Source organism: Eriocheir sinensis, chromosome 21 (assembly GCF_024679095.1).
Source record: "Eriocheir sinensis breed Jianghai 21 chromosome 21, ASM2467909v1, whole genome shotgun sequence".
Lineage (NCBI taxonomy): Eukaryota > Metazoa > Arthropoda > Malacostraca > Decapoda > Varunidae > Eriocheir > Eriocheir sinensis.
In genome coordinates, this window is record NC_066529.1 from 3715216 (window position 1) to 3726886 (window position 11671).

General features: G+C 45.6%; 1 protein-coding gene across 1 annotated transcript; it reads right to left on the bottom strand.

The window, feature by feature from the left end:
* Positions 1-4140: 4140 nt before the first annotated feature.
* On the bottom strand, positions 4141-6022 carry LOC127001547 (uncharacterized). Its single transcript, XM_050866177.1, has 3 exons — positions 5915-6022; positions 5125-5359; positions 4141-4785 (listed from the first exon to the last, which is right to left on the bottom strand). The coding sequence occupies exons 1-3, from the start codon at positions 5925-5927 to the stop codon at positions 4713-4715; spliced, it is 321 nt and encodes a 106-aa protein (XP_050722134.1). The 5' UTR covers positions 5928-6022; the 3' UTR covers positions 4141-4712.
* Positions 6023-11671: the final 5649 nt, after the last annotated feature.

Genomic DNA, 11671 nt, shown 5'->3' on the forward strand with positions numbered 1-11671 from the left:
GGAGATCAGAATGGGAGGTTTAGGTAAGCTTAGTAAACGAGATAACATAGAGAATAGAAAGAGAGGTATAGGAAAGTATAGTAATCGAGCAAACGGAGAAATTAGACAGTAAGATAGAAGAAAATCAGAGAGGTGAAAGAAAGTATAATAACCGAGCAAATAGAGTGAGTAGAAAGCAGGATAGAAGAATATCAGAAAGAGAGGTGAAGGAAAGTACAGTAACCGAAAGAACAGAGATGGGAAATTATAATGGGGGAAAAAACAGAAATACACAAGGATAGAAGTTTCAAAGCAAGGCAATATATTTACAGAAAAGGACGAAAATATATAGTAACGGTAATACACTTGAAAAACTATAGTACAGATGAAAGCAAGAGAATATAAATAATGTAAATAAAGGAAAGATATGTGAAGGAAAGTTGTTTTATTGTTGAAATGAATGCAGGTTCGGTAACAAGAAAAAGAAGGTAAAAATAAAAATCAACTGGCAGAGGATATCATCTCTACCCCCACACTATCGTAAATTTATGAAGAAAAAGTTTTATTGTTGGAATGACTTGAGGTTCACCAATATATATAAAAAAAATGATACAGGAGAAAGTGAAGACGCTCGTGTTACGTTATAGTAATTCCCCTCACACACACACATAAGGGAAAGTATAAGAGAAAACCTAGTACATTGGTGGTGGTGGTGATAGTGATTGTGGTGGTAGTGGTGGTGGGGATGGTGTTGGTAGTGGTGGTGGGGGTGGTGCTGGTAATGGTGGTGGTAGTGGTGGTGGGGATGGTGGTGGTAGTGGTGGTGGGGGTGGTGCTGGTAATGGTGGTGGTAGTGGTGGTGGGGATGGTGTTGGTAGTGGTGGGGGTGGTGCTGGTAATGGTGGTGGTAGTGGTGGTGGTGATGGTGGTGGTAGTGGTGGTGGGGGTGCTGGTGATGGTGGTGGTAGTGGTGGTGCTCGTGGCAATGGTGGTTAGGCGTAATTCCTCCCTTGAAAGTGTGTGTATGTGTGTAATTCACCATAGCGTGACTACTCGACATACTTGTGATCGCCATCCAGGACCTTCCCCTGAGTGAGCTTGGAGCTAAGAAGTGACGGATCTCTGGGTACACCTGAAACCTCACACCCACACACCTTTTGAAGCGGGACACGACCCACGACTATCACCCGGTACCCATTTGCTACTGGGTGGACAGGGGCACGGATTAAAGAAGACTGCCCATCTATGTCCACTCCGCCTGGGAACTGAACGCGGGACCTGTTAGTTGAGGCGAGCGCGCTAACCACTGCACTACGAAGCTTTACAGAGCACTGCAGTGTGTGTGTGTGTGTGTGTGTGTGTGTGTGTGTGTGATAAGCATTTTACCTCTGTCAATACTCCTTGCCCTCCCATACTTCGCTAGGTGGGTACTCACAACCCGTGGCGTAGATATGGGAGGGCACGGTGGGAGGGGGGGGTGAACGTGCCCCTCATTGATGGATACCTAGCTACGCCGCTGCTCACAAGTAGGAAAGTTACTATAACACAGGTAATCGTTATACGCAATAAAAATAGTGTGCCATCACAACAGTTTTCTCTACGAGGTAAAAACAGAAGAAGGAAGTGTAGCGTAGACTTCTTCAAATGTTCCCTAACGTCATTTTTTTTTTTTATCTTTTTTTTTTTTTTTTAGTCAGTTATTAATTGAAGTTTTGGATAAAATCTGATAATACTTTCCCCGTAAATCATAAGTTCGTGTATTTTTGCCCTTACGATAACAAACCGTTACCAGGAAAATGGGACAACAAGTTACAAAAAAAACGCTTTAATATACATTAGAACAAAATATTTTCATCGTTGGGGATGCTGAAACAAAGTAGTATTAATGCTTCATACCTACCACTATTAACCACTAGCCGAAGAAGAAAATGAGGAAGAGGGGGAAGAGGGAATATCGACGTAGAATCACTGGAAAGTCGCAACAATTTAATCTCGTACTGTATAGGAAGTGATTTTACTTCTGTGGCGACTCTCCATTAATAATGCACTCGGAACTCTTCACTTTCCTGTACATACTTTCTTTCCACCATTTACAGTGCACTCAAAACATTCATCACTTCCCTGTATTCTATTTCTCCTATCAACGCATCACGTATACTTAATCTTCAATAGTATACAATCCTAATCTTCGTAACTTCCTCTCGCTATTTATTTATCCCTCACTAACGTAACATCTTTCCAGTACTGATTCACTACGGCAGGGGAGTTGGTTGGTCTTAATTATACACCAAAGGAAAACTCCGTGAACAGTCAACCTCTCCCCGTATCGTCGAGCGTCGGTCTACATACAAGTCGTTAGGTTCGTCGGCGGCGATGCACGACTAACATGGTCACTGCTCTCTCTAATGGCTTGACCCTCGTTCAGGCGTATTAACTTTAGTAGTGCGATGGGATGCAGTGAAGGGTGGGGATCTGTGTTAGTTTTTTTCTCATTCTTTCTCTTGTAAGACTTATTTGCTATAACGTTATACCTTGCACTAACGTAACAATCACTATACATCATCTGCTTCTTTTAAATACACAGTGAATGCTCAAGCCCACATTCGGGACATACACATACATTTTATAAGGCTTTCGTAGTGGCTCTGGGTATTTCCATGGGTAGTTTAATAAGCCCAGTGATAGGACACCTCACCTCCCGAAATTGACCTCTCTTTCGGCCACCTCTTTTGATTCCTTTTTTTTAGGAGCAGCGAGTAGCGGGCTTTTTTTTTATTATTGTTTCCATTTTTTGTGTGCCCTTGAGCTGTCTCCTTTGTTGTAAAAAAAAAATGACAAGGCTTCTTCACCCTAAATGTAAGAAACACTCATGATAACCCGACTAATCTCCCTTGTGGCCTTTGGAAATATTCGTTCTGAGAGCCGAAAGCGTCTGAGAATACAGGTCTCCCTCTCGTAACACCGACATCTGAAGGAATGCGCCGTGCCGCTCTCCGGAATAGGCAGTGACATCTCCCACTTAGTTCCCACTTGGAGGAATCTCATGAACGTTAAGGAGGAGCCCTCAAGCATGCATAAAGACCCTAAGAGTAGCTGAGTAATGCGCTCCAGGCATATGTCCAGTTTTGCTTAATTGAGTCACTGGGCTTCTGTGTGTCTGAAAAGTGTGTTAAGTGAGCTGGCCGGGGACGTTACATGACCAGTAGCCGAGTAAAGACTACAACGAATGAATGATAAAAGAAGAGCGAGAAGACCAATGGGAAGAAGATATAGAACACAGGAATAGAAAGAGTATACTGTGGAAACCAGGTTATAGACCAAAATAATTACATACAGAAACCATATAGAAAGATGTTTTTGGGGAAGGGAAGAAGATTAATGGAGATGGAGGATTGCGACTGGTAGAACTGTAGAGGCTTTTCAATATGTTAGGAAGTTTTAGTGGGTCAAGGTGTGGATTCACTTGTCCCGGAACTTGCATATTGAATCTTAGTTTAGTTCCTTCCTCTTTAGTTCTCCGTACCTTTCGGGTGTCTGAATGGGCTCCTAGATTGGTTGTTTGTATATCTCGCGCATAAATACGAATGCACGACGGTGAATTGAGAGGCACCTTCAGCGACTGTTCTTGTGACGTGCGTGTGTCCGCTCCCTCCTCAGTGCACGCCACACAACAACTCTTCTCCGTTATCTGTTGCTGACAATGCTCACGTCAAGGTTTGTCTTTACAGTCAGTAGGAGTTCAAGAGAAGAATATCCACATTATTGGGAACAAATCAAGCGACGAATGACAATAATTTGGTGGCATTGATGCTTTGTAATGACTTTGTTTTAATTCGTATATTCTTCTTTTTTTATTCTTTGGTTTTATCAAGATGGGATGAAAAGAAAGAACATCAAGCACTGTGAAAGTAGTTTTGTATACTTTTTACCACACTGGAGGCAGGACAAAGGTAAAATAAATGAGAAAAGTTCGCAACTCGCTGCTCCTACAACGCGCCTATACAAATGATGACGCCAGTGATTAATCCTGGTTAGTGAGGCGCCTTGATCCTCCCCTCGTGGAAGTGTATGACGTGTGTAATACGTACAAAGCTTTTCATGTGCTTCCCCGTGTCGTGCAGCCAAGAGGGCAAAAGAAACAGAGCGAGAGTTTTTTTTTTTTCGTTATTTTATTTACATTACTTAAGCCAATAAATTATTCTCACAATTACATACCGATGGGGGTGGCGTCCTTCCCGAAGTGGGGCCGCCTAAGAGCCCGACAAGCAGACAGACACACACACACACACACACACACACACACACACACACACACACACACACACATACACACACACACACAAACGATGACGCTCCTGACTTCATGACACCGAGAGGCAAATGGGAGATGAAAAAGGGACGGAATAACAAGATAAAGAAGCATCAGGCGGCATGTATGGGTATCTAGGCCCAGGTGCGTGAGAAAGAGTAAAGTGGTGGTGAGGGTGGTGGCGTTGAGGCGGTGTTAGGGTGGAGGTGTTTAAAGGAGGGTCAGGAGTATAGGAACAATAGGATGATAAGCTCAAATGGAGGTAAGATAGATTCATGGACGGAGATGATGGCTGGTGAATAGCAGGTTCGTTGGGGCTGTCATGTGCAGGTCGACTGGCTTCTTGCTGACTCTTTATCCTTGTGTGTCCTTGCGTGGTGGGGTTGGGGCGGAGGCGTCATGGGGTGCTGGGGAGGGACAGCTGCTACTCGTGCATCTTGGCGGTGTCTTCGAGGGCGCGGTGGACGGCGTAGGAACTCTCGTAACTTGAGGGCGAGCTGTGAGGAGAATGGGTTGTTGGTCTTCATGGTAGTGTAAGAAAGGTGGTGGAAGTAATGGATTGGGATTTCGTAGGCATAGTGCTATTGTATAGAGTCTTCAAATCTTAGGGGCAAAATGGAAGTACTGACTCGTAAATATATAGCACCATTGGGAAGCACAGCCTTCATGGATGGGGCGGTATGTCATGATTTGCTATTAAATGAACTGGATGAGGCTTAATGACGATATTAATTATTAGTGGTAAGGGTGCATTATTGGTAAGCACATCCTTCATGAAGGCGGCAGTTCTCGCCACGAAAGATCCCTGTCAAGAGAGACGGCGCGGCAACACTCACGCTGACTTGTAGCCGAGGGAGCCCGAGCCGCGGCCGGTGAAGGCGGCGGCGACGAGAGCAATCACGAAGGCGCCCGCCACGAGGCCGAAGAGCACCAAGTTTGAGTTGCCGACCACCAGCGACTGGTTGGGGTTGCCCGTGCCCGTGATGAAGAAGCGCCCCTCGTCTCCCTCCGCCTGCTGGTGAGGGTGCGAGTCGGCGCCGCTGACCGCCTTCAGCGCTGCGTTCAGTAGAGCTGGAAGAGACACGTGCGTTAGTTAATGTTAGTGGTACTGCCAGGCTTATCTATGACTACCATCGACACCATATGGACTACCTTACCGTGTGCTGACATCCCACGAGTTCGTACGTGGTATAGCGCACACAAAGACAGTACTTCCTCCTGTGTTGCTCTTGCGACTGTTATACAGATTATGCATAGCGAGGGATTGCAAACACCAACAGTAAAATATCTATTCATCCTTAGAAGCTTTCCCTGTCTAGAGACATTGCTATCAGGGACTCGATTATTTATTTAACAAATTTTCCTGAGAGAAAATTTGTACTAAGCCTCGTCACACAGTAATCTTAATAAGGATCGTCTGTGTCTGGTATTTAATCACTGTTATGGATTGGATTTGATTATTTGCTATAAATTAACGACTAAAAGGAATGTGTATCGCGATGCCATTTTAATTATATCTTTTTCTTGATGTCTCACTTCAAATACGAAAAATTCCCCGCCATAAAGAATGTCCCATTTATCACCAACGGGCTGGGGCAGTAAAACAGTCCCCATAAGACTGCCTACCATTGAGGGCCATCGTGGAGCTGTGTGTGTGATAGACGGGGAGGAACGGGACGGGAGCACGCAGGGGATGGTCACGCTGGAAGCACTTGACGTTGACTGAACACACCTGGACAGGGCCGCCCTTTTATACACGTGGGGAGGAGCCGTCGCCGAAGTAGGTGCATATGGCCCTCACCGCAATCTCCGGGCCATGAGACGAAAACTGGGGCTCACTGTGGTCTGCGGCGAGGGTTTTGCAGCATATTGGGGGGTGCTATAATATATGTATAGGGCTTGTAGGTCTATGGGGCTGTAGACTTACAGGTCTGTGGGTTTGTAGGTCTGTGTGATTAAAGGGTTGTGTTTCTTTGGCTGCCTTTCTGTTCCTGTCTGTGGCTGTGGGACTTGTGGGCTTGTAATGATCTGGGTCTGAAGGACTGTAGGGCGTGTGGGCTTGTTAGGCTCTGGGTCTGAAGGGCTGTGGGACTTGTGGGCTTGTAAGGCTCTGATTATGAAGGACTGTTGGGCTTGTGGGCTTGTTAGTCTCTGGGTCTGAAAGGGGCTGTAAGGCTGTGGGTGATTTTGGCTTCCTTGGGGCTGTAGTTCTGTGTCTTTATGAGTCTGTGGGACTGAGACTGTTTGCGTGTCTGTGAGGTAACATGTATGTCGATCATGATAAACAGAGGAAGGGAGAAGAGAAGGGATGAAGGTGGAAGGGAGGAAAATAAAAGGGGACAAATGCCATGCCGTGTCGTCTTCATCCTCACACACACACACACATACATACACACACACATATAGTAGGTACGTAAAGGTGTTCGACTCGGTAACCAGCGGCTATTGGTCCGTCTGTAATTACCGGGTTGTCTTTCACCGTTTCCTGTTGGGCTCCTGGAAAGCTGAAGGAGGAAGGGAAACTACTGTATGTGTGTTTACTTGTATTAGTTGATGAATATAGGATGTAAGAGAGAGAGAGAGAGAGAGAGTACTTCGTTAACTTTTCTCTTAAGACAGTGTAGTTTCCGGCATCCCCATTGGAGACAGCTGTAGTAGTTCCGTGTGGTGCGTGGCGGCGCATGTGGAGGTGAAGGAAAACGAGCACACCCCTGCCAATGCCTTATAATTAGCGAACTTGAAGCTTAAATTTATTTACAAAAGAGAACGCTCAGTGCACACCACACTGAGAATAACACAAGAGGCGCTGGCGTAGTGGTCAGCGTGCTGGCGCGGCGTTCAAGAAGACGCAGGTTCGCGTCCCGCTCGCCGCAATAAACAAGCTGGCAATTTGTCAGCCATCGCCGAGTGGCCTAAGGCTACCCACATGTTGTCCTGAAGACCCGGACTCTAGATTCTCTCGAAAAGAGACTCAAAGATGAGCTCCGGGGGGCAGCATGAGCCAGGCAAGATGGCGTCACTATAAACACTTGCCTGCACCACAACGGGCTGAGGTCGACCACCGGGCCCCGCCAAGGAAGCCTAAAGACGGTATAAGCCAAAACGTAAAAAAAAGGGGGTTCGGCTCTGGCATATTTCGGGCACGGTCATGAAACAATAAAATATGGAGGAAAAATATAGGATGACGGGCGTCTCTCTCTCTCTCTCTCTCTCTCTCTCTCTCTCTCTCTCTCAAAAGCAAGCAAGCATCGACAGACTGTTTCACTAACCGTCGCCCCTTTCGCTGACTTTCACCTTGTGTGGAGATTTTAAGGCCGTAGGAAAACCCTTCGTCTACGCTCTTTACGGTAAAACGTGTCTGCGAGAGTCTCCAGCTGTCTGTTTTGTTTATCGGTAATTAGGGGAAGCGTGCCAGGTGTGGTGGTCACCTGGCGCTGTGCTGGCCGCGTGACAGACTTTCCGTTTGAATATTCACTTCCCGGAGAGTAAATATGGAACAGGTTTGTGGGAGAATTAAACGCTACAAAAAATGGGGATGAAAGGACGGAATCTACATATTAATAGTACCTCCACTTAGAATAAATATGGAACAAGTCTGGGGAAAAGTTAAACGCTACAAGAAATGGGGATTAAAGTATGGACTCTAAAATTTTATAGTACCTCCAAGAAGAATAAATATGGAACAAGTCTGGGGAAGAGTTAAACGCTTCAAAAGATGGAGATTATGGAACAAACTCTACAAATTAAGCTTCACCTCCATGGGGAGTAGATCTGGAACAAGTCTGTGGAAGAGTTAAACGCTTCAAAAGATGGAGATTAAGGAACAAACTCTACAAATTAAGCTTCACCTCCATGGGGAATAGATCTGGAACAAGTCTGTGGAAGAGTTAAACGCTTCAAAAGATGGAGATTAAAGAACAAACTCTACAAATTAAGCTTCACCTCCATGGGGAATAGCTCAGGAACAAGTCTGTGGAAGAGTTAATCCTTACAAAAGATGGGGATTGTAGAACGCACTCTGGAAATCAAAAGCTTCCCCTCCAGCTGCTTCTGAATGGGCAAAGAAAATGTAGAACAAGTGTGTGTAAAAACTGATTACAAGAACATATGGGACTTAAGATATATGCTTTAAAACAATCGACAGCATACTTCAGATAGGAACCACACATATGTCAAGGCGATGTATGGTCCAAGATGCCACAAACTTAATGTACGTCTATCTATTTTACAGCAAGGCACAGATGCATAGCGGTTCAATTAGTTTGGTTATTAGAGCTTATCTGATTGATGTCTTTCTTAATAGCGTCTACTCTTGAAGCTTAGAAATGCCACTAATTACGCTGTAGACCAGTACGACCCTTCATGTGTCTTGAGCATCAGTTTGCATTGTCGTGGCTTTGAGAATATTATATTTATTTGCTCATTTTCCTTTTGAGCTCGCTTCGCCAGGACATCTGAGGCGGTGGTTCAGGTGGTCCTTCGTCAGAGCTTATGTGGTAGCTGAGCTTCCCCGGAGGCATATTCCCGATCTCCTTACGGGCATGTGGTCCCTGGGTGAAGACGCTCGGCTGTAGCTCCGAAACTAACCGCGGGGCGTGCGGGAAAATACTCTCATTGTGATTCCCACTCAAAATTACCTTTAGTGCCGCGAATCTAAACCTAACCTAACCTAACGTAGCCTGCCTCATTCAAGAGTGGCGCCACGCTCCAGCAGAGATGGGGAATACTCTACCCGGAGGCAGTATGGGTGAAGGGATGAGACAGATGAATTCATAGAGAGTTTTAAAAAATCAGCATGAAATGACCTCACAATCGAGAAGTGTATAGTGACTGGGCTTACCTGGAGAGAGGTCAGATGAGGAAGGCCTGTCAGGGGATCAAAGAGAAGAATTCATAGAAAGTTTGATAAAGAATCAGCATGAAATGACTTCGGAGACGAGCCTTCTTCAGCTCATAGGAATAGAACATCATATATTAGGAAATTGCAAGGTCGAAGATATTCAAATGACAATTAACTTTGGCAGGCCAAGTATAGCGTATAATGGATTACAGATGGACAGTCAACGTAACAGTGACAATTGAGGAACTGCATAAGTCGGAACAGACAGTGGACCAGGTCGTGTCTTGTCTTGTCCTGTCGAACGGTTAGGTGTCTCGATAACCACGATCGACTTTGCAAGGGCAGGACGGCGTGCACTAAAACCAGACAAAAGAAGTGGAAACATTGATATCTTTCTTGTGCAGCAGACTAGTAATAGCTGATGATGATGATGGTGCCTAAAGGACCACTTATTGTCATAGTTTGGGGTGTTCGGGTGACTTTGTTTCGGCCGACGCGTCCAGGCCGACCCCGCCCATCCGTGGCACCGCGTACCTGGCTGCCACCACCCCCGTGACGGCCCCAGGCACCACCTCGCCACACTGACCCTCGAGTATTGGCCTTCAGTTCACTCCCTAGCCCTCCTCCCCCCGAGACAGGGCTCCTTCAGGCTATACATCGAAGGACTCCTTAGATTATAGAGCCAAGATCATTCATGAAGAGTTGTAGACTATACGATGAAACTCTGTATTAGGGTACGAAATCACGGGTCTATTTAGACAGACCGCGAAGCTTTATTAGATCAACTCATTCCCTATGTAGAATAAAAAAGTATTAGATTTTCTTTCTTTAAACAAAATAAGAAATATCATGATTAAAGTGGCTGGGCCCGTGCCTTGGGGAGCGTCGCTTTGATAGTTATGACTCGCTAATCCGTGTTCTGTGTTGCCTTCTGGAAGAGGTCGTTGTGTGTGCCTCTTAACGGCTCTTAAAGGACTGGTGAACTCGAGTCGTGTCCCCATCAGTCTCCCTTTCCTTAATGACCCCCGGCCGGGACTGCCTGTGGTGCCGGCGTGTGGGCGACACCGTTCAGTAGCTCCGCCGCCTTCCCGCCCCTTCAGCCGCACATCCTAATCTTCCCACCGCCTCTGCCACACACGCCGTCGTCGTGAATGGGCCACACCGTCTCTGCCGCCCCTCCAGCCAAACTATATATTTACCCCTCCCCCCATCCTGCCCCCCCGCCCTCAACACTGACCGTTGCCACCCGCGCGCTGCAGCCCCGGTGTCTCCTCGCCCCTCGCCCTCTGATCCCCGTGACAGGCACCGCACGGGAGGCCCAGCACTGGATAGCATATAATTTGAAGCCTCAATTCATAAATTTCAGTCACATAAACTTGTTAAAAGACATGCAGCAGTATAGACCGTCACTGCCGTGATTGATTACTATATGCATAAACAAGGTAGTGTTGTATTCATTAGGAGGCCATGGATTGAAAAAAAAAAAGTCGAAATTTAAGCCAGCCTTTGCTTGCTTCAGCAAGGTTCTTTATTTTTGCCCACAGGTGGAGCGGAGGCAGGTGAACAGTCAGCAAGGCGAGGCTCGGAAATCTTGATGAGGCGCTGCACCGCTGCCACTAATCAATGAGGCGCTCAGACACCCTTCGCCTGGACCCTCCCGGGGCACTCCGTCGTCGCTGCGTCTCCCCACCGTGGCGCTGCGACAGGGGGGGGGAGGCAGCGGGGCGAGGATTGAGAGGTAAGCAAAAGGTATTTTATTCTTCGTAAGGATTTTTGGTGTTGACTTTGGTTAGTGCTTTGTGAAGTCAATTGGTCATTCTTTTAGTCTTGGTCTCAGTTCTCCATAGGATCATTCTTTTATCGGGCAGAGCGTCACCAGGACTGCATATATATATATATATATATATATATATATATATATATATATATATATATATATATATATATATATATATATATATATATATATATATATATATATATATATTTCAGGATGGAGTACATTTAGTAGCGTCAGACAGAATGGAGGACCGAGGATGGATGATGATGTTTGGTTATGGTGGATGATGATGATGATGATATAAATAGATAATAATTATCTATCTATCTATCTATATAGATAGATATATAGATATAGACATAGATATTGTCATTATCATCTAATTGTATCATCATCATCGTCATCTTCAGTCCTCTATTCTCTATCTGACGTCGGTGTTCGCCATCCTGCTCCGGCAAATACTCTCATCCAGCGTTGCCAAATTATCGTATTAAGTTAGTGCTGAAACTGTTGAATATTGATGTTTTTCGTTCCTTGTTGTTATAGTTATCGGTCTGCAACTACGAAAATAAAATGCGATGAGTACGATAATTTGGCAACGCTGCTCTCATCCCGTCTCTTCGCCTGGCTCTCTGTCCGTCTTGTCTTCTTTAACGATCTCTGGGCAGCCGCATTTTCACTTTGGTTGTCCACCTGTTACCAGTTCTACACATGATATGACCTGCCCAATTCCTCTTCTTATTCTTAATTATCATTATCTTCA

Excerpts from the sequence above, each read along its gene's own strand:
- LOC127001547 (XM_050866177.1), bottom strand. Across the intron at positions 4,786-5,124 it reads TCCCTCGGCTACAAGTCAGC|CTCGCCCTCAAGTTACGAGA; the intron begins GTGAGTGTTGCC and ends TTCTCCTCACAG.